The sequence below is a fragment of the Stigmatopora argus genome, chromosome 6, assembly GCF_051989625.1.
Source record: "Stigmatopora argus isolate UIUO_Sarg chromosome 6, RoL_Sarg_1.0, whole genome shotgun sequence".
NCBI lineage: Eukaryota > Metazoa > Chordata > Actinopteri > Syngnathiformes > Syngnathidae > Stigmatopora > Stigmatopora argus.
Window position 1 is genome coordinate 8,166,437 of NC_135392.1, and position 22,427 is coordinate 8,188,863.

Sequence of the window (22,427 nt, forward strand, 5' to 3'; positions counted from 1 at the left end):
TGATGCTATAAAACAGCGTGTTAGTACACTAATTTTACCAAATATTGAGTAACATTTTTACTTAGTATTTTACATCAACTCACCTTTATTCCAGGCCATCTTAATCCATTAAAAGTTTAGCACTTGAAATACAAAGAATGCTTCATTGTCTCATCTTTTTCTGAACCGATTTATACTCACTAGGGTCACAGGGGGTGTTCTGTTGCCTCTCCCAGCTGACAGGGGACACCCTGAATTGGTGGCCAGTCGATCGCAGTGAACAAGGAGACGATTTTGAATTGAATGCTTTTATTGTCATTATACAAGTGTAATGAGATTTTAAGCTTTCACCACACAATGCACAAATAACAGCAGACAACCATTTAGGCTCACACTCACACTCACACCTAGGGGCAATTTCGAGTGTCCAATCAGCCTATCATGCATGTCTTTGGAATGTGGGGAGAAACCAGAGCACCCAGAGAAAACCCACACAGGCCCCAGGAGGACATGCAAACTCCACACATTTAGACCGAGCTGGATTTGAACCCAGGTCCCCCACTGTGAGGCCAAAGTGCTAACCACTCAGCTGGAGGGGCACGCAGGTTATTTATTGATGCTTTTTTTGGTGTCAGAGCTGTAGCTGCAGTCAAGGTTTTATAGCCATAAAATAGTTATTGAGGGTAAGTTTGATTACGGTGCAGTACTACTGTGAAATGCCTGGCCCATCACTGTTCTAGTCAGGATTATAGACATCTACATTAGTGATGTTAGTTCCTATTATATATAGTTTGTGACAATTATGATTTGATGGGACTTCCTGCCCCCTACAGGCATGGAAATAAAGGCAAGCGCAAGAACAAAAACAAACAAAATCAACTTCACTGAAGCCTGTACAGCTTGTGTAGAAGGCTCAACACCATCACTCAAAAAGTAATGTACTGGTTGAATTAAAATCTCACAAACAATGCAAATGCATGGAAACAAAATATATTTATACACAAAACGACGAATGCTTACATGGCAGTGAAAAGCTCAAATCGACCCTCAACCTCCCTTTGACGAGATAACAATTTCTACGTTTCGGCAACTGGACTTAAATTTGATTCAGATGCTCGTCCAAAGAACAAGTACTTCAATTTAAAATGAGCATAAATAAATTAAATGCAAATATCCAGCAATTGAACATTTCTGACTAACGACAAAGGGAGAGCTGATGCATTCGTTAGTAATAAGAGCATTGTCATTTCATCCTTCAACTTGGTCTTCTTGGAACCCAGAGCCACGCGGCACATTGAAAACCAAAGGCCATGGGTGGGGGAAAAATGTCTTAAGAGAGCTGAAGTAAATCTGTCGGCGAAAAATAAAACGCAAGACAAAATCATACGTACGTATAAAAAAAACTCTAAGACAGCACCTTTCACAAGATCGAATTATTGAACAATAAAGGCTCCACTGCATGTCCACTCTCATAAATAAATATATAAATCTGCTCTCATTGATCCCTTGTTAAGAATGTGACACCAAAACAAAATACATCTCCATCAATTGCCAAAGTGCTAAACTGAGATCTGCCAAACACATACACAGAGTGCATGCAAATGAGTGGCTCTGATGGATTTCTAGATGACGAATATCTTTATAACTCTCTGAATAATCTTTCCACATCCTGGACACGGAGCCTGGAATTTATGGAGCCTTCGGGCACACGGAAAGCAAGTGAGGAGGTGGGCTGTGCGTCCGTGGATTATGTTGCCGTTGCGGGGTCGGATCCGACACAACTTGCACGGCTCTAGCAAGGCCTCCGGTCGGGATTCCACCTCCATGCCTAGACTCTCCTGACTCTCCTGACTCTCCCCGGCCGAGGCTCGCTCGTGCTCAAGCACCAGGGGATGTTGGGCCACCTCCGCCACCGCCACCGCCGCCACCGAGGGCAGCGGTCGGTCGGCGGTGGCGTGGGACGGCAGGAATACCGGATCCGAAACAGCGCGGATGCAGTCGGGGACGTCGATGCCGTTGTCGCTGCAGTCGTCCTCGTGATGCGCGCTCAGGGAGCCGTACGCCGGGATGTCGGGAACAGAGAGGGAATGAGCCAATCTGGGCACGTCTTTGTACCAATTCTTGCGCAGGGCCCAGCAGCGAACGCAGTACCTCTGCAGAGGTGAGTTGAATTTTCTGCACTCGCTGCACTGCCACGAATCCTGGTGAGCGGAATCAAAAGTGAGAAACGATGCTTGAAACAACGAGAAGGGGAAAATTAGGCTAATTCCGCCAACCTGCGTCGAGATCTCGGTGTCCGTGTCGTCGCTGAGACACTGAGAGTCTTCGTCGGGCTCCTCCTGCATCTAAAAACACACAATCACATAGGTTTATGTGCAAAGACGTACATCCCATCGTTAGCGTAACAACAACACTGAGTTCCCCTCTTTTACCAACTACCCCACAGCAAATGTTCCGTGACCTGGGCTGACAGCCAAAGAATTATGCTAGTGCTCAGTTTTGGACAGATGTCCTCTTTGGGGACTGCTGTCCCAGTTAAGGGTTCATAAAATGTTAATTAAAAAATAAATGAAAATAAAATGAACAGTACCATCCCAATGAAATAAAACAGCCACGGGCACCAACAGGCGGCCAATTCATTTGACCTAGAAGGACTAACAAAAAAATTCTTGATTTTTAGTACCATTGACCTTAAATGCCCAGTCCATTTTGATTGGGAGGGCTGCCAGTCAAAATGTATTCAACATTGATCGCCATTAATGGCAGAAAATAATGAGTGCCCCTCAAAGGATTGACCTCAGTAATGCATATATTATGCACAGCGCGTTAAATGTGAAGCCGCTCCTGTAGAAGATCTTACCTCTCGATCCGTCTTCTCCTCCTTTCCCCCACCGTCTTCCTCATCAAGCGGAGCATCTCCTTCTCCTGCGCTTCTTTCCTCCAGCACGGCCTCCTTCATCTCCACGCTCACTGGCTCACTTTCTCCCTCCGTTAGGAACCACAGATCTTCCGTGGTGTCCGACACTATGGCCGTGTCCTCCTCCTGTGCGGGAGACATCTGATATTTCAGTCAGACCATAACTCTGTTGCTTAAAAACACAATGGACAAAAAAGTACAAGTGACACGCGGATGAGGGGGGTCATTACTTGATTGGTGTGAATATCAGTAGATCCGTTGCTCCTGCGGGCGTAGTTACTGCGGAGATTACCCAAAAACCACCAGGGCAAGCCCGAGAGGTCCCAATCATCAAGAGTGACATCTAATTTTGGTCGTTTACAGACCGAGTGTGGCAAACCTTCGAGTGAATCTGGAGCGAGTTTGAAAATGAATTAAACACATTGAGCGGATAAGGTAGTGTCCTCAGCGCACAAAGCTATTTTTTTTTTTACCTTCATCTGGGTCTCGAGGTCTTCTCTGAGAACAGGACGGCAGAGGTGGCCCATCACTGGCGCCCTCAAGTCCTGCTTTGATGACACCCCCGTAAATCTAACATGAGGGGAGTAGGGTAACAACAACAACAACACAAAGTAAGATCACAGAGCAGCGACTGGAATACTTGGAAGATACACAGCTCCTTGTCAAAATTGCCTCTGACCACAGGAAAGGGTTCGTGAAAATATTTAGGTTGGGAGACAAGCCAGAATTTGGTTGACAAACAGAACATCAAAATGAAGACATTGAGAATGCACACTTACTATGAATGAATGAAACTAATTCAAACAGTCTATTTACCATTATGTTAGTTTGAAAAATGAGCACATAAGTACGGAGAACTTTTTGTACCATTTAGTATTTAGGACAATATTAAAAAGCGTACACTATGAGAACAACTTTTTGTCGATGTTACTATTGTTATTTTCTTAAGAGAAGCACTCCGCATACATTTTAGTGCAGCAGTTTGAATGAAAGGAGACGAGAAGCGCAATGGTAGACAGTATCGTCTACGACCCAGTATTCACGTGTGTATCTAGCACTGTGGCGGTGGTGATTCATGTATGATATTCCTCAATCTAATGTGGATTACACAGACACACTAAAATATGTATGAAAGACAAGAGGTTAGCAAAATTTCTAAACTGCAGGCAATTTTTAGCCTGATGAATTATACCCCGTTATGTCTAAAAGTAAAGATCTAGTGTTTTTTTTATTGTGCGTATTGTGAAAATTAAATGGATTACCAAGATAATAAAATTCAGTCGAAAAATACATTAGTAATGATTGCAGAATTGAGCTTTCAAAGAGAGAATGGGGGGAAAAGAGAGAACAAGAATGCAGAAACAGGGAAAAGAGAAAAGGTTTGCATGATCTCATTAGGCCATTGTTTGACTTGGAGCTGCGATCTTCAATTTCGAAGCAGAGAAGAGAACTCTGAGACAGACAGAGAAAGTGACTCTGTCCCCCATCCAAAGTGGAGCCAGTGGGGCACACCTAAGAGGCGGGGGCCTTCCACCAAGCCAGACCTAGGATGAGGTTGTACAGAGACGGTGCCACTCTGTACAAAAGGACACCAACGAAGACAGCAGCCCCCTCCACCTCATCTCATTACACACAACATAATAATTATACATATTGTCGCTAATGGGCAGAATCCTAAAAAAATACTTTTCCCCCACCGTTGAAAGATACTAATTGCTTTCCAACAAAAAGCATTTTTTAAGGTATAAACCAATCTAAAATAGTGAAATAACAGGAGAACAAATCTATTAAAACAGGTAGCTGCAACATTTTGTTGGTTGTTAAGGCATGTTTTTTTCTCCATAATTCATTGTTTGCCAATGACCGTAAAAAGGTGTTCGGTCCATTCGACTTGTAGCCAATGAGTTAAAACCGCCCAACCCTAGTCTTTCATGTTCTTCCCACGGAAAACGTATATAGCCAATAATAGCAATGGATACGTTAACGAAATTACTTTTAAACTGAAGTTGGGAACATGACGCTTCCACAGAAAATGGTAATCAATTAATTTTGAGGGGGTCTCACTGTCAGGTGCTGTGTTGATGTTGGTCTGCAACAGTACAGCATTTGCCAATTCTAACAATGTGATGCTTCGCAACTCAATCAAGACAGCATTATTTTTTTTCAACCTGAAAGGTTGTGAGATGATGCAAACGCAAGGAGTCTGCCCATCAGAAAGAATATGTAAATAGGGATCAATTCCTTTTTAGAGTCCTCCATGTGCCTTTATTATATTTCTACTAGGGTACTATCAGGCTACAAAAGGTGGCATTTTATTTTAAAAAAATGTTTAAAAAGAAGATGGAACCAAAATGGAATGAGAGTAAAATTAAAGTACCGCACTGTTCGAACAAACCAAGAAAATCTGACTCAGTTTAAATTGATGACTATCATTTCCTATTTACCAACTCACATTGTGTAACACAAGTGGATTGTCACTATTTTTATGACTAAAAATATCATTTGACTAGCCTGTCAGTTTTAAAAAAAACTAGTTTATTATACTACAAACTACAGTATTTTCCAAACTATAAATTGCACTTTTTTCATAGTTTGACTGGGCCTGCGACTTTCGCTTTCTGATCACCAGCAGTGGTTTGTTTAGGCTATAATTATCTAAAAAAAAAAGGTTATGTTAACAGATGCCTGTTGGTCACCATTTTACTATTGTTACTTTAATGTATGTTTGTTCTTGGTTTCTGATCAAATAAAAAATTGCCCTCCCCAAAATGCAACTTGCATATATTTTTTCTTCTTTGGCTACTGCGCCATTTAGTTCGAAAAAATACGGTACAGATGTTGAATCTCGCGTAAGAATACTATATTAGACTTGCCAGTTTTCTGCAATGCGCCATGTTTAAATTGGTCACTTTTGACAGGAGTCATTAGCATAGCTGTTAGTTAGTTGTGTGTGGTGAGGCGAGACAGGTTGGGGCTCCGTTTCTTCTAAGCACCATGTTTCAGTTTTACCTGACCACGATCTTCCACTCCGCCATCAATACACTCATGGCCCACAGAAAGATTCTCTGCAGCGTCTGCATTTCAAATAAGACATAGTAACAGAAACAAGAACGGCACCACACTCGTACTAAGGCTTTTTTTTGACTTGTGGTAAAGGCTTGCAATGCTTTAGTTGATATTCTTCTGCCCTGACCCTCAGGAGACACACATTCAACACAAGCACACACCTTTGGAATATATAGCAATATGACAGAAAAAAATAACCCAAAAGCTGAATAATAAATCAAAGATCAATATGACAAAGAGTGACGAGTCCTTGACCAGTACACTTACCGGCATTACCGAGTATGACAACGTTTTTCTTGAGCATTTCATACACCGGGCTGTTGAAATAAAAATACTAATGAATGAATATATACAAAAACAATACTGATGATACATGGCTAGGTGTTTGGTATACCTCGGGTTCTTCACGGAGAAACTCTCCACTTCCAGCAGCTCTCCCAAAGGGTCATCCTGGCAGTGGACAATATGATGCCTCTGCTTGTCATAGAGCTGCTTTCCCATGATGTACTGTCCCAAATAGTGCATCACCTGAAAAAACAAAAATGACCATGAAAGATGGAAGTGACCTATTTTTTTAATGAGAACTTCCTCTGGGTTTTATGCACTTGATTTATTACCAAATAGTTAAATTTCTATTATTTACAGCAAGAACAGCCAGCGATGAATCTGAGGGGCATCAAGCTATGTGTCATATATGGAGGAATATCGGGAAAGCTGTATACATAGTTGATTTTTTTTCTATCATGTAAAACAATCAACTCGTTCACTAACAAGGTGAATGAATATTCCACTTCACAACAAACCTCTTTCAGCGTGAAAAGGTCCTCCTGGGCTCCGGCGATGCGTAGTATCTGCAGGAGAGGTGCCTTAGGTTGTACCTAAAATGTGTTTGAAAAAAAATATTCAACAATGTGTCTTTGTATGATAAGTAAACATGCATTTATGATGTTTTCCTATTGTACCTGATTTCCAGCTACGGGCAGTCCTTTGGATGGTGTACCGGAGGCAGAAATCTGGGCTGGTAGGGAGCTCATAGTCAACTCTGAGTAATTTTTAAAAAATCATTAGAGGGGCTTGGGTAAGGATTAACAGGTTGCCTGAGAATATGCCTTTTTTTAAATGCTTTGGCACATTTATTGCAAAAGCAAACGAAGGGAATGAGGGAACACTATATAATGAGTAGAAAAATATGAGTAGATATCAGGCAATTTGTTTGTTACCTTTTATTACATGAACACTATCAAATTCGATTGTTGCCTTGTCGAATATGACATTAATGTCTGTCCCGCATGTACGCAATACACAAATCCCACGTGACTATACACCGTCAGCAGTACTGAGCACATAAAGCGGATCTGAACCTAACACATCACATCAATCGTTTCTGTATTTTTTCATGAAAATTAAACTTTGTGGCCGCCTTGTAAGCACTGTTAGTCATTATGTCACAGAAAAGGAAAACAAAGGAATGAAACCCCCTAGCCTATTCAAACATATTTTGTATTCGTTAGTGACAGTTGCGAAAATGCCACGTTAAGAAATCGTAGCCGATTTCCCAAAACAAAGGAAAACACATGAAACACGTTAGAACCTATTACAATCACTTGATGCATGAACTAGCTTAAAATTTTGGGGTGCCTATTTAAAAATATATCACGCTCACCTAAGCGTGAGAATAAAAGTAGCTAACATTTAGCGTTCTCGCCCAATCCTGAGCAATGTTCGTTTGAAAAAAATCTTACCAAAATGGACTGGCGTCACTTTAACGTTGTTACTTTGCTCGATCCATATTGTAGGTTTCTGAGATCAATTGCCATTTTAAAACTGAGTCGAAAGACGGATTGTATACGCTTGCTAAGAGGACGCTAAAGAAGTAGCCGAAACTAACGTTCCAATCGAAAGGGATTTCCGGGAAAACGCTGCATTGTTTAAAGAAGGTAGAGCCCTCTAGCGTTCAGGAGAAGCACTGCATTGATTTCCAACCAGGCTGTTGCTTGTGCATTGAGGACCAAAACAAATAAAAACAGGTGAATTCAAAACCTCTCTATATACAAACAAAACACCAAATTGAATTAAAATTTCTATCCTAAAATAAAAGCACTTTACTCTCATATTAGACATTAGATCCAAGTACAGGTGTTGAAATAGGCAGTGGAAAACATTACAGGTGATTGATTCAATGAGTATGCCTAATATATTATATTAAAACCTTATAACAACATGACAAAAAACAATATATTTTATGAGAAACCTTTATTACTGCAATTAGTATAACCATCTGTCTCAATTCAAATATACAATCACAACAGGAGCATTTATGCATGTATTTGCCAAGGATGCAGATTTCTTTACTGATGTGTAAAAACAGTGCAAATACATTAATTGTGAAATCCAGTAAATAGCTGCTGACTATATAGAGACATTAAGCATGTGTTAACTGCTCTCATACCTGGCAAACAGTCCTTGAGACTGCTTATTAGACCAGTTTTACAGCATATAGCTTATTTGCTGGGATATTATCCACCTCAACTAGAGCAATTAAGGCTTGCCTGTAAATTAAGTTTCACCTCAATATTGGATGCATTAACCATAAAAAATATGGAATTGTGTATAATACCTAAAGAGTAGGGACTTATTTTTGCACCACCTTTATCCACCTTTGGATTAAGTCAACATATTTACTAAGGTGGGGAAATTATTTTTATTATCATTTAATATTCTGGTGTACTTGGGTAATAAAAAGGAAAGTAAAAGTTTTGTATTACCTTCATGTTTGTTTATTGCTGGGGTATGGTGAAGTCATCTCTATAGTAATTAGAAAACACGACAATAAAAGTGCTTTGGCAATAATTCAAGTCTTGATTCCACTGTACAAAATGGGAAGTGAAAATCCATAACATTGTCATTTCTTCACATTCCCTAGCCCCCTATCCCCACGAATATTGAACATTTATTCTAAATTTCTTATTTGTCTTGAGTAAAAAATGGTTCTACTTAAAAAAAACCTATGATTCAAATTCACCTACAACCTTTAACCCACACAGTAAAAATGTGTCTTTAATTATGGAGCAATTTACAATATTTATTGGGAACGCCTGGATATTTTCTGCTAAATGTGATTTTATGATCAGTATTCAATGAATTGTATTGGTAATCAATGGTTCACATCCATCACTCAAATCTTTAGGGAATATGAATATGATAATCTATTTTTATAATCTAGCATTATACTGGAGTAAATAAATATCTGATTACTCTGTATTGCATAATTTTAGGGTACTTGGTTGCAGTAAAGAAAAACATGTAGTAGTTTGAGCATCATATAATACTAGTAACAGTGTGCACTAAAAGTTTGTCATCTAAAGTGCATCCCCCAAAGAGATAATTTTAAAAAGCATTTGTATCATTAAAAAAAACAGTCTTAACGGGAAAAATCACGATCCAGTGGGAGAGGACTTTTAAATGCTACTGCTCACATATGTAATTCAAAACAAAAGTGCTCCTTTCTAAAGCAGCAATGCTAACATTAAAATTAAAAAAAAACAATACAGCTTGGCTGCTAATATGAAAAGTAGTTTTCAAAACGTACCGCAGCCTATCGGACGTTAAACTTTAACTTAAAAGTTTTGAATGTAGCCAATACAAAAATATTTAGGAGAGGGCAAAAGAAAACCAAAAGTAGTCGGGATTTATTTCCGTACCTGTATTCTATTGCGTCATTGTGCACTAACACTGTAAGCAAAAATATCCAAAAATCCTCTCCAGTGCATTGTCATTGTCTCCAAGGCCACAATTTGACACCACTGCATCCTGAAAAAGAAAATAAAAGCTTCACAGAGGCTACAGAAGCCTTCTTTTGCTCTGTGTTTGCTTAGTTTGTACCCCCTACTGCCCTTCTATTTACTATGTTCCATTGGTTTGCCTCTATGGTTTTCGTTAGTCAAACCCGAACACGTCAATAATTCTGGTTTCTTTGTGCCGTCTGGCCAACAGTCTAGAGTGAGAATTCAGAAGCAGATGTTAATCAGCATATGGGCCAAGCGAGAGATCTCAATTCAGGCATCAATAAAGATGGGTGTGGTCCAACTTATTCCAAGAGGTCCTTGGAGAAAAGCAAACACATTTTACAAAACATTTCAATGAGTTCTAATGACCGCAAAGCTACATTACACACTGTGTGAGATACCTGATCTGAATCCTCATTGTATTGTGCTATTCCCGTTTCCATGTAGTGGGCGTCAACATCATCAACTCCTTCGATTTTGTTAGCTTCAGCATGCTCCCTCATCACAGAGTAACGGTGCACAAGGAACCTGACAAAGACATTTCCGCATATTAGAGATGCTGGCGAAACATTGACGGCCTCCAACAAGAAAATGTAAATGACTGACCGCCCGCCACAGACGTATTTCTTCACCATCCAGACGCCTGTGACAGCGCTCACCAGCAGCATGGCTATAACAACCACGGCTATGATTGCAGAATTTGATGAGCCGCTTTCAGTCTGGGAAATATGCATATAGAGAATGTGAATATTCAACTGCTAATCGCCCTTGTTTATCATGTGTATATAATCGCAAAATACCAGTGCAGTGTGGGGAGTTTGTTGATCCTGTGGTAAAACAAAAGTATTCACTGGGGGGCCCTTATTTAAGGATCAATGCAACTGATGAACTTTGAAATGTCAGCAGTGTCCGATTCCATTTGTAAAATACATTTGAAGAATTCTCACATTTACTCACCAACAGTGCTATTAGTATATAAAATTGAAAATTGAAAGAGACTAGTTGTAGAAAGAGACCCTACAACGGAATATGCATTATATTTGGACAGCAACCCTTTGCCACATTTGAGGATAATGTTTCCTTATTAAATAAAGTTTATTAGAATAGGGCCAAAACTATTGTCCAGCAATGTGAGGGCACACATTTTAGTCAAGAACAGTACTGGAAGATATACTGTATGTAACAATGTCAAAAGAGAAGTGCCGAATGGTATGTGTGCTGAAGATAAGTTTTTACACTATTTAAATTTTTACTATGTCTAGACCAGGGATGGGCAAACCGGTCCCAGAGGGCCGCTGTGGGTGCGCAGTTTAACCAATGAGATGTCTGCAGAAAACAAGAAGCACCTAATCCACTGATTGCAATTGTAGGACACCAGATTGGTGAAAAGGTGCCCTCTCAATGTGTTGGAATGAAAACCCGCACCCATTGCGGCCCTCTGTGGAATAGTTTGCCCACCCCTGGTCTAGACAAAGTCAGTGGCACCAACCAAAGAAAATGGATGAAGAGCATCACTGGTGCATTTCCTCCTTAGGTCAGTCTCCTTTCTGACAGGCTGAAAACCTCCAGCACACCTGTTCCCTGGAATCTTCCGGTAACTTTAAATGGGACAACAAGAAAAAAAAAAACATTAAAAGGCTAAACATAACTGAGCCTGGTGTATTTTTTCAAGGTTAGGTCTGATATTGTCATTATTGTAAAGACTACTAAATGTTATGGAACTTGAATTTGAGATTAATTGCGCAATCGACTTCTAGTTAAAAAAATAAAAATGGTGGGGCGGTATTTACCCACTGGTCTGCAGCTCTTCAGTGGTTCCAATTAAACAGAATTCTAGTGGGTGGGCTTTCAACTCCTCCTGCTCCACACACTCTGAGCTGTTCTCAGGTCGGAAGTATCCAAAGTCACTAAAGAACCAATCAGAGTCAAAGGTGGCTCATAGCAATGATTTCCAACTCCTGAACTTTAGCACATAACAGGGGAACTGAACCCAGAAAACTTGTGTACACGATGCGTGAGATTTAATATACATCAGAGGTGTAGTGCAGAAAAAGGCGGAATAAATCAACTACTTAATGTAAAAAAGAGCTTTAAAAAAAGGACATCCAGATCGAGCTTAACTTTGTGGGTTTATGAGATGTAAATGATGATATTATGATTGTGGTTAGTTCCAGTATGTACCTAGCTTTCAAAAAGGTATTGAAAAACAGCTAAAAAAAGATAAGAGTGCTTAGATAGTGACAGTGTACCAGTGATAATCATCCAGTGTACAAGCACAAGGAGACATGGGCTGCCCGCCACTAAACTGCCTCCCATTCCAGCAGGTCGAGTCTTTCCTCAGGCGTTGGAAGGTCTCCTTGTAGCCCAGCACACAACCGTCATTGGAGCTGTCAGCGTCGGCAGAGTGAGTCAACCACATCACGTAGTCCTCGTCATTACCTGCATTTTCACACGCAGCTCATCCACATTCTTTCCCAAACTTGACCAAGTTCTTTCTAAATCATCTCACATAAATCACTCACATTCTCGGGTGAGGAGATTCCTGAAGTCGATGGTGATCACAACCCATTTTGTAAAATCATTTCTGTAGCCCCACAGGCTGATGTTCAAAGAGCGGGAGCCCGGCTCGCTGTTCATTCCACTAAAGTGGAAGTGGTCACTGGTAAAATTATACGTGTGCCAGCACCGTCCTTCATCAGTGGAAAACCTGTATTGAACAAAGATAGACGTTTAGCGACGCAATAGCAATGCAAATGACTGAAATTCTCACTTGATTTGATTAACAGGAGAGTTTGTGTGCTCCACAGCCACGAGAAGAGCCCCCGAGTCCAGTATAGCATAATGATGAGGACCCACGAGAGACAGCAACCAGGAGTAGCCACCATCGTCAGACACGTAAACATCAGGCATGACGGCAGACTCGGCCTCACCTGTGCTTCCTGAAGAGAGGCAATGTAATGTTAAACCGTAAAATGAATGTATTTGCTAAGTTATCTGTGTATGAGTGTTTGATACCGTGTGCAAGAATAAGCCCCACTGCACTTGACTGCGAGAGTGGCAGCATAGGTACATTCATCTTCATGGCTGTGCTGTAAGTGGCATGAATGTGGAGTGGACACTATGAAGACAATTATAAGTTTGAAACGTGATAAACTGTGTGTAGGTGTTGATTATGTTGAACCGTTTTGTTTGGTTTTCTCACTCTCTTTGGCCTGTTCGTGGACGTCTCCGCGTCACAATTGCTGTTGTCGGCTTGTCGCAGTGGCTGCCATCGACCTCCTTGGTCGAAAGTGATCACGCTCTCAACAGTTCCGCCTAGACAGATACAAAATGATATACACGTTTAACTCCATTCCAAGGTTTGAATATGGTTACCTAGCTTGATATTAGCAGTATCAAACAAAAATGAAGATGTAGGATGCAATACAATTTGGCCCAGATGAAACAATTCCTTATCACATTGCAGTCATTACCCTCTGTGAGTACACTGGTCATGTAAACGCCCCTGAGTGAAGTAATGATGGTGAAGTCAGTGTCGCTTCCTGTCGTTGAATAGAGATGGCGCTCAAGGGACTTGGAGAATACGGTTCCTCTGTCATCAGATACGTAGATTGTTCCAATCCCAGAATCTTGGTGACATACACAAACACAACATGTGGATATTGTACAGTTGAATTAATGTTGTTGGGCTCTGTATATGCAAATTAACATAATTTTCCTACTATTTATTCAAATTATTCATCTGCATGTTTCTGACCTTCAGGGTCATCCACGTGCATAAATATCATGTTTTCGTTGGCCGCTAAAATGGAATAAAACTGCTCATGGTTGACTGCAGGAAGCTGTGCTATATTCCATGTTTCTCCTCCATTCACCGACACGTGGATCACACGCTCTGTGTCCTGATTTAAATCACAAACATAGGATTGAATAGCATATAATTTTGGTAAACAAATCAGAAATAACGGCGTTAATCCACAGAAGATAAAACCATGTAAATAGTTGTCACTATCAGGTTAAAGAAAAAATGTTGAGCGAAGCGGAGAGATAAATACTTGACAAGCTCACCTTTCCAGTCATGATCGAGGCGAACACAAAGCGGCCCCCAAGTACGAACGAGAAAACTCTGGTTGCAATTGTCTGGAAACTCCTGCCGTAGTCTGCTGTTTTCCTTAACTCAAACATTCCTTTGTCATCTGGCACATACATGGAGGTCTTATGAAGCTTTACTGAATGAGTGTTAACATGTGTAACTGCATCACTTACTGCATGATCCGTTGTAGTGTGTTGTGAAGTAAATGCTATTCTTTCCACCCCTGTACATGAGAACAACAACAAGGTAAACCTAGGTGACTGTTGTATCGATATTTTGCAACACTGTCTGTCACCTATGTCGAAATCAAACAGATTTATATATGTGGTAAGCCAGAACTATTTCCGGCTGTGGTCCAAGTGCTGTCAAAGTATGAGAGAAAAAAAAGGGGAACAACATTTTCTTGGAGAGAAAGTTAGGTGTAGAGAGTTAAGATCTATAAATTACAAAAAATACTGTTGCTGACTCATGATTGGGTCTAACAGAAGCCCCTTGGAACAGTATTTAGATGCCAAAATGACCGCTATGGCCAGGCAGTGCTTTTGCAATGTTCCCACAATGCAGTGAAAATAACCGCAGGTTGACAGCGCAACCCCATGTTAACTTGGGTGCACAAATGCAATCTTAGATGGGAAGCAGTACAAATTGTATGCAGCTGGAATAACAAACAGGACAAGAAACAGAGAAACAACGATGCAAGAATGTCTTGTGGAAAACAACTTGAACAAGGATGCCACTATGTGAGAGACTTGGTGAAAAAAGAATCTATAGACTACTTTACCTATTCACTGTAAAATTGACAAATGTTTAAAAAAAAAGAATGGTCTTTCTCATACAGAGAATCCCCAAACACTCAAAATAAGTACAATTTAGTGAGCTAACTAGAAACCAATCTCCCTGGAAGCAAAATATAAGTATTCTCAGTTTGCATTGATAATATCAGAGCAGTATTAATTTTAGATTCTTCATTATTGTAATGTTTCATTGGCCACATTGTGTTGACTTGAATTATAAATCGTTGTTTAAACACCTTCTGTATTTATATGATCATCTTATGTTGGTGCAGCTATTGACGAAAGTGACAATGTGATTTGTTTATGTTTGTGTCCCTAATATCAGTAGGTCAAGGTGACAATTTTGAGGTTAAATCTTACCATCTGACAAGACAAACACTGTCATGAATTTTCCGCCAGGTGGCCCCAAAATCCTCTGACAGCCACAAATCCAACTAGAAGGAGGAGAAAAAGATCAGTCATTGTATCTTCTTAGAAATGGATCACTTATAATTGTCTTTGTCAATAAGTGCCTTCTTCCAATCAAACATTAGTTCTATAATTTAAATAGCAAAAGTGGTTGCCACTACCCGGATGCTGAGAGTTAGTAGTGTATTGCAGTTTCCAGGATTGTACAGCATCTGAATTAAGGGCTCAAAGGGGAGTTCTGATGTTTCAAAGGATTGGCCATAGTTCCGTGACCGAAATAGTCGAAATCCACCAATATCAGACACATCTGCTGTCAGAATCACCTGAAATAAAGCACCAAAAGAGTTAAACTTCCATTAACATACAATCAGGTTTTAGATTTTTTAGATAGACTTCCCATCACGGTGACCAAGTCAACACGCTAACTTGGATACAGAAGAATTAACATAGTTTCCCTATGCCATATTTATATTTCGGGCCCATAAGGAAATCGAAGGTAGGCCATTAAGCCCAAAGCTTACTTTTGAGTAAGACAGGATTTTCAAGACAATTCTTGTTTTCAATAGCATCGCATTGTAAAGCTGCACCTTAAGTGTCGAGTAGTTATGTTATGCAACCTCAGATTGCATGGCAAATTAGCCTCCTTCAAAATAAATAGATGTTTGTTTTTTAGAAGAAGCACCTTGCCAGAGTGATCCGGGCTGACAGCAATACCAAACTCTGTCTGTATGAAGGTGTGGTTGATCAAGTGGGTCACATCAGTGAAGGTCTTCCCGTAGTCTTCACTGATAAATGAAAATATATATATACATCATATATATATCATTGCTTTGTTCCCATACATAGATGGTGGTAGTGCTCACCTCCTGTAAAGGTTTGACTGGCCAAATCTCATCATAAATAAAGGCACCTGGAATGTGGTCAACACAAGAATCACCTAGCAGGGGCAAAGAGGAAGATAATCAAATGTCAAATGTTTGGCAGTGGAAAAAAACTGCAGTTTAAGTGATACTTGTGCAATTAAAAATAACTTTTTTTTTCATTTTTAGGGTAAATGATCAAACATTACTTGAATTTGATCGTAATAATTGAGAAAGGCTTTATGACCTAAAACCAGAGCAAAACAAATTCACTATAAATATCATTGTAGTGCAAACATTGAAAATAGAGATTGAGTAGTATCTGGTGTTCAATTGTTAGGTTAAATTCTATATAATTATAAATAAATTGGTGTGCGGATAAGCAGACTCACCCCAGATTCATCTCCCACCCATGCAAGTGACAGAGACCCCATGGTCCTCACTTTAAAGTTGAACTGCAAGAAGGGAAAAAGAAATAAATAAAGATACAAATTGGAATCAATACATCATTTAGAGCATTCTATGTACTTGGACTATTGTTTTCATGACAACCAAAAGATAACTCTTGGCTGTACAAAATAACTTGGCACATATTATGGTGTTTGTGTGTGTATGAGCTTGCGTGCGACCTACATTCAGCCAAATGACAAAGCTGCGGCCAGACAACGAGAAAATCGGTTATGTCCCAAGCACAGCAACAACACAGAATAAGGACTAGACTGGACGAGGACAGACTGAGGACACATGCTCCACAGCAGGCTGTGCCAACTAACAATTATGCTCTTAAAAGTGAGTGTAAATGTTTATTTTTCAGATGTTTAAAAGAGGATGATTGAGAGTCGTTTGTAATTTGAAAGGTTCTTGTTGCATAATAGACAGGCTAATAATGTTAACATTGGCAATAAACAACATTCCAGACTCATCTGGATTTACGTTCAAGTCTTTGGGGATTCGAACAACAAAACTGGCAACAATCCATTTTGATCTTCTACTGTTCAAGCCGACCATCAGAATTGAGAAGAAATGTGATTAAAGTGACTGAACGAATGGTTGTTGGTGGCAGATGTGCTGGTCCATCCGGAACATCTCTAGAGTTTACAAAGAATGGTTCAGAACAGATAAAACATCCCAAGAGTTGCAGTTTTGTGGGCAAAAATGCCTTGCTTCTCCATGACAACATGCCTCCAACAGTTGCTGGTCACGAAGAACATCACTGTGCTGGGAAACTTTGTTGTGATTTTTCCCCCCACTATAACTAAAGCTCAAAGAGGGCCTTCCAGGGGACCTGTTTTTATAATGTGGACAGCAGAGCTGTCAAGAATCCCTGAAAATTTCTTCCAGGAGTGCATGAAAGGCATTGCCGAGAAGGTTGGGGGGGTTAATCCGAAGGGGACCCGAGCTGCTAGTTTAGCTTTACAATATATCTTCTGTGAAACCAGTCCTTGAACTTTTAACACACCTCATAAATTGTCATGAAAACAGTCAAGTAATGTCTTATGAAAAACAAGTAATAAATTGGAAGGGTTGTCCCATGTGAATTAAACTATTTTTTTACCACTTACAAAACTGCTGATGTGAGGTGTCTTTGCAAATCATCACATTGCCTAACCTACAAGATAAATGATGAATTTTCATTGACACACAACCAGTAAGTGTTTTATACTACCTAATAAGAAAACCAAGAACAAAACATTGGCGTAGTGTTTCAAATACCGATAATAGGTCAATTTCCTAACACTTATAAGAGACCCTTTTCAAGGCCAGCCTTATTGCATGCCATGATCAATGAGCCAGAATTTTGAGTATGCTTTCAGCCAAATTAAACTGCTTGGAACTTTAACCCAAACACAACACATCAAGAAAAATTTTGATGTTTCAGTCAGCTGTGTACAAAAAAAAAACTCATTCCATATGAATTTAATATTTCTCAACCAATCTGGACCTTTTCTTTTAGTCTAATGCTCTGGGAACTTCTCCAGTGGGCTGAAAATTTATAGTTAGATACATCTACCAATAAGCTCAAGTGGGCAGTAAATTTTCAGTATGTTCTGCAAGGCCAATCAAATCTGACCTCAGTGTGACATTTTAAAGCATGTCACTAGCTTCAAGTCATGACCTAAATATTGCAAAAAAAAACATTATTTTCAGTCTCGGCAGTGGAACAGATTGTGTACTTAGGTGCTGTTGTAAATGCATTTACAATTTTCCAGCCTTTCCAGCTGTTTTACATTGAGCCAGCAGTCCCATTTACACATTGGCTATGCAGGATGCTTCAATGGACTAGTACTTCAATGGCCAGCTACAGTTCAGCCAAATATTAAAGATTCTTGTGAGCTATGTTTGCAAATGAGCTCCCAAAATGTGAATCTTAACACTTGTGTGGTATTGCTATATGCACAGAATTGTCCATACCCACACACATAACACATTGACTACTTGGCAGTGGGAGGGTTCCCGAAAAAGTTGTGCGTTACGTCAGACGTCGGACGTTGACACAATGAGCTACTTGTCCCTGCTCCCTCCGAACGCTGACCTTTGCGCACTGCCAATGTTTACGCACATAAAACATCAGAAGAGGAGGTCAAACACCGGCCCCTGATCTAACAGACCAACACTCAGGTTGGACCACATCACAGAAAAAGAGGGGACAGGGGGCGCAGATCACACGAGCTTCCTGTACCAATATCATTTAATTTCATGCATGAGTGCAGGAGTTTCATTTTTATTTGATGACCTTTAATATATGGATCATCTACGATTTAGAGCATAAATGAGGGAAGCAGGCTGAAATAACAAAAACGTTACCATTTTAGTCCATTGCATCAGAGTTTACAAAAACCAAGACACAGACACAGACATTTCTTCTTGAAATCATCAATCAGTGTCACTAACAACAGGTTAAAGCAGCATTCTTCACTACTTGCAGTTTGGAATCAGCAAACAATCTTTTGGGGTATTTGTGTTCAGTTCTTCTCTGTTAGCTTTCAATCAATATTCATAGTCAATTAATTTTCAGTTGGCGGGCCATCAGAGGAGTCTTTAGCACGTCAGGCTCACAGTTCTGGGGTTGAGGGTTCAATCCCAGGTTGGTCCTCACTAAGGGGGCTTGCGTGGGTTTTCTCCAGGTACTCTGGTTTCCTCCAATATCCCAAAAACATGCATGTTAGGGTGGTAAATAGCTCCGCCGTATGAGTGTGAGGGTTTATGCCGATTAGGAAAAAGAACAAATGAGTAATTTTCAGTTGAATAGGAGCAGCAGATACTGGTAGTATAGTTGCCATAAGTATAGAGTCCAATCTTTATTGCTTCTGTTGTTGTTCCTACTCTTTTTTTTCTTTTCAATTTCCTTCAACATATTTCATTATCCGCTAAATCCAGGTATTCCTGACTTTGGCCTTCCAGCAGTAGACATATCATATCTCAGTCTGAGGGCTCAAAAAGAAATGGCTATAAACTCAAGTACTTGAGTTGACGACAAAGTCCTGCAATTTCAATTTAGGAGTTAGTCTTCCAAATATGATCAGCCTAATCTTTGGGGGAAATCATATTCCCATGAGTTCCCCTTTTTCAAAAGTATAGTTAATAAATGTTGGGAAACAATATTATTTAGTTTTGAACATATTTTTCACTTTTTTAGGTTGATTCATCATACAAAAAACAAATAGTACATATATTTGAAGTGGAGAGAAAAAAACTAAACAAATGAAATACCACATTCAAAAAGTGTTGTTTGTGCTGGGGTTTTACATACAAGATCATTGACTTTGGCTATTTCTGAGGTTCAAATTATATTTGTTCACATCATTATATTTGAGCTCAAGAAACAGGATGAAAATACTGACACAACCTGGCGCAACCATGGAAGTGCACGACTCTGATAGGATGCAATTCAACCCAGACAGTGAGTGGGCGTGAAAGATGCTGCTGCGTGCAAGCCAGGCCAATCCTTTTCATGCCCAATATATGACCCAGGCAGCCAAATTGGTAATGGAACATCACCCACACACAAACAAGGCAAACAAGCGGAATTGGATCCAATATTCCTTTGGGCATTAAGGCCATTCATCTTGCGCGTTCCTTCGCGATGATGTGTTTGAGTCAAGTAATAATGAAGGCATGTATTACTGAAAACATAAGCTTTTAAATAGATTTTGGAATTACAATGAATGCAACCATGTTGTTTTATTTTTGTCTCTTGCCCAATGCTTCAAATTACCAAATCATGCGAATAGTTATGCTGTCAAAACTCCTTAACCCGTCTCTATTTGGCTGCTATTGGACGTGATCTGGACCAATGACCTACATTCACTCACTGGACAATTTAATAGGGACAACTGAAATATTGTTTCACACGAACAGAGTGGAGCATTCATTTCAATCAGCCTTAGATCTTCCATCTTCTTCCCGGTGCTACCAGGTTGTCTTTCCAACTTAGGAAATTTTTATTGCTTTCATTCCTGTGTGGAGAAAGATCTCTTTTCTCACAGTTAAACCGTTTTGAATTTGATCCCATCAATTACAATCTAGAAATAGAAGTTAAAAAGAAAAAAATACCAAAACATAACACAAATAGTGAAAATAAATTATACTGGGTCAATTGAAACATACCATAATCTCCAGATGCTACGCGTCTTTTTTTCGCAGCCTGGAACCCTGCAGCAAATAGTCCAGTGTGACTTAATTTATGGATTTTTATAGGTTAGTGAGCTGCATGTTTTTGGGGTGTGAATATTCCATAATACAATGTGGGCACCTGCAATTTATAGTCCATAGGCATTATATTTATATGAACAGATCACATTTTCTTGTAAATTGTGGTAGTCCACATTTTTATTTTTACAATACATTTGTGTTTAATCTTGTTGAAATCTCATTATCAAGTTAATATGATCATTTAAATAATAATGTAATTCTATGAATTAAGAATTCATACATTGGGATTTTTTTTTAATAAATCTGGATACTAACTGTCCTTATTGTGGCTGCTCGGGACACTGAATGTTGAATAAATTGACTTGCCCTAGCTGCAAACAGAATTAATAGATGATAAACAACTGAACTTGTAATATTATCAACTGACTCCTCTTAGAAGCCACGATTCCCAATAATTTGCCTGCCACATACATTTAAATCTTTATGCACATCATGGAAAAGTTGGTTGAAAACACACACCGCCCCGAAATGAAGCTTCACGTACATGCCCTCTTTTGCTTAACACAAGCTTTGAAGACCCATGTCATTTAGCCCATCACTAGATTTTGGAGGAAACCCACAGAAAAACTCATGTATGCACGGGGGAGAGAACATGCAAACTCCACACAGGAAGGCCAGCACCCAGACTTAAACCCTGGAACCCAGAAGTTTTGAGACTGACATGCAAACCACTCTTTCACCATGCCACAGTTTTTTATTTGGGGGTAAAAATCATGGCTAAATCATACTTTAAAGTGCAAATTTCCCAACTTTTTTTCTCATAGGGCTTAAATTTGAATTATGTAAGGTAAGCATATCGGTGTAGTAGTTGTATTGATAAATTAAAAGATATGGTCATATTTGCATTAATTCTTACGACAGAACACATGGAATTAATCGCGATTCGTTTATTAATCGCCTGAAAGCAATTGCACGCCCACAGTCTTACTCTAAACAGTTTTCATAAATTGAAAAGCCTGCACACACTGTTGCTATTCTTGGTATATCCAAACTGATCTTATTTTGCTTCGTTTTTATGCAAAAACAGTATTTTGTACAGACCCACATTAGATTGTGCAGGTGCCCCTAACGTTTCTATTGGCAACAATGAAAAAGTTAACCAAATATAGAACTTTTCATCTATAGTATTCACATCCACACTCTGCTAACGCTGCAATGGTACCGGTATACTTTCAGATATGTAATTGTCCATGTCTAAGGGGGGAAGAAGAAGAAAAAAAAGACTTACAGTGTGTGTGTTGTTTGAAAGCGCTGACTGGACTCCAGGAAAATCTGGACACGAGTGTTCATTCAGTCCTACCACGCTGCGTTCCGACATCTCTAACTTCTCCCAAGTGTGTCTCCCCTCATCACCCCTCAAGTCTCTCGTCAGCCTCCAACCAAACGCCTTTTGCCCGGCTTGGAATCGTCTCGCCAGTGCGCAGGCAAACAAGCACCAGGTGAAAAAGTAAGCCGGAGAAAGCATGTTTAAATCGGATGCTCAGCTTCGTTTGCGTCCCCCCACGGTATTTTATTAATCCCCAACACTGACTCCTCTCGCCCCCCTCCCACTCCCAGAACGTATGTTTTATTAAAACGTCCCCTCCACGGCTGAGCCTCATTGGCCAGGACAAGAATAGCCTGTATTTTGATTGGACGAGTGGACTCTTCCTCGACTAGTTCATATAATACATTTTTGGGGGTTTTAGCGCCGCTTACTGGTTATTTTAAAACTAGCAAGCCCTATTTATGAATTTGCCTCATGTTTGCGCTCTGTATCCAAAAAATGCTAAAACTAAAGTGCTCCCTGGAAGGCAACTTGGGCCCACAAAC

The 22,427-nt window shown here is 39.8% G+C and overlaps 2 protein-coding genes across 3 annotated transcripts; both read right to left on the reverse strand.

Annotated features, from left to right (window-relative positions):
* Positions 1-953: 953 nt before the first annotated feature.
* mdm4 (MDM4 regulator of p53) lies at positions 954-7,875 on the reverse strand. Of its 2 annotated transcripts, none has more exons than XM_077602884.1 (11): positions 7,705-7,875; positions 6,925-7,004; positions 6,766-6,840; positions 6,357-6,490; positions 6,230-6,279; positions 5,906-5,970; positions 3,370-3,466; positions 3,127-3,287; positions 2,840-3,037; positions 2,256-2,324; positions 954-2,180 (listed from the first exon to the last, which is right to left on the reverse strand). In XM_077602884.1, exons 2-11 carry the CDS (start codon positions 6,994-6,996, stop codon positions 1,602-1,604), a joined length of 1,500 nt encoding a protein of 499 aa, XP_077459010.1. In that variant the 5' UTR covers positions 6,997-7,004; positions 7,705-7,875; the 3' UTR covers positions 954-1,601. The 2 variants fall into 2 exon arrangements, with proteins under 2 accessions (XP_077459010.1, XP_077459011.1); XM_077602885.1 differs by having other exon boundaries at positions 2,840-3,022; positions 7,705-7,873.
* Positions 7,876-8,198: 323 nt separating this feature from the next.
* Positions 8,199-22,141, reverse strand: LOC144076110 (sortilin-like). The gene is made up of 20 exons (XM_077603683.1): positions 21,844-22,141; positions 16,295-16,357; positions 15,906-15,979; positions 15,725-15,827; positions 15,204-15,365; positions 14,995-15,068; positions 14,014-14,063; positions 13,816-13,943; positions 13,505-13,649; positions 13,221-13,376; positions 12,950-13,062; positions 12,763-12,865; positions 12,518-12,686; positions 12,270-12,454; positions 11,997-12,186; positions 11,538-11,654; positions 11,237-11,345; positions 10,354-10,466; positions 10,149-10,275; positions 8,199-10,064 (listed from the first exon to the last, which is right to left on the reverse strand). The coding sequence occupies exons 1-20, from the start codon at positions 22,078-22,080 to the stop codon at positions 10,050-10,052; spliced, it is 2,433 nt and encodes an 810-aa protein (XP_077459809.1). The 5' UTR covers positions 22,081-22,141; the 3' UTR covers positions 8,199-10,049.
* Positions 22,142-22,427: the final 286 nt, after the last annotated feature.

Coding starts and splice junctions, on each gene's coding strand:
- LOC144076110 (XM_077603683.1), bottom strand. CDS start 22,080: ATGCTTTCTCCGGCTTACTTTTTCACCTGGTGCTTGTTTGCCTGCGCA. Junction 15,366..15,724: donor GCCCGGATCACTCTGGCAAG/GTGCTTCTTCTA, acceptor GCTTTATTTCAG/GTGATTCTGACAGCAGATGT. Junction 12,455..12,517: donor TCTCCTGTTAATCAAATCAA/GTGAGAATTTCA, acceptor TGTTCAATACAG/GTTTTCCACTGATGAAGGAC.
- mdm4 (XM_077602884.1), bottom strand. CDS start 6,996: ATGAGCTCCCTACCAGCCCAGATTTCTGCCTCCGGTACACCATCCAAA. Junction 6,841..6,924: donor TGCCCGTAGCTGGAAATCAG/GTACAATAGGAA, acceptor AACACATTTTAG/GTACAACCTAAGGCACCTCT. Junction 3,038..3,126: donor CTGATATTCACACCAATCAA/GTAATGACCCCC, acceptor CTGAAATATCAG/ATGTCTCCCGCACAGGAGGA.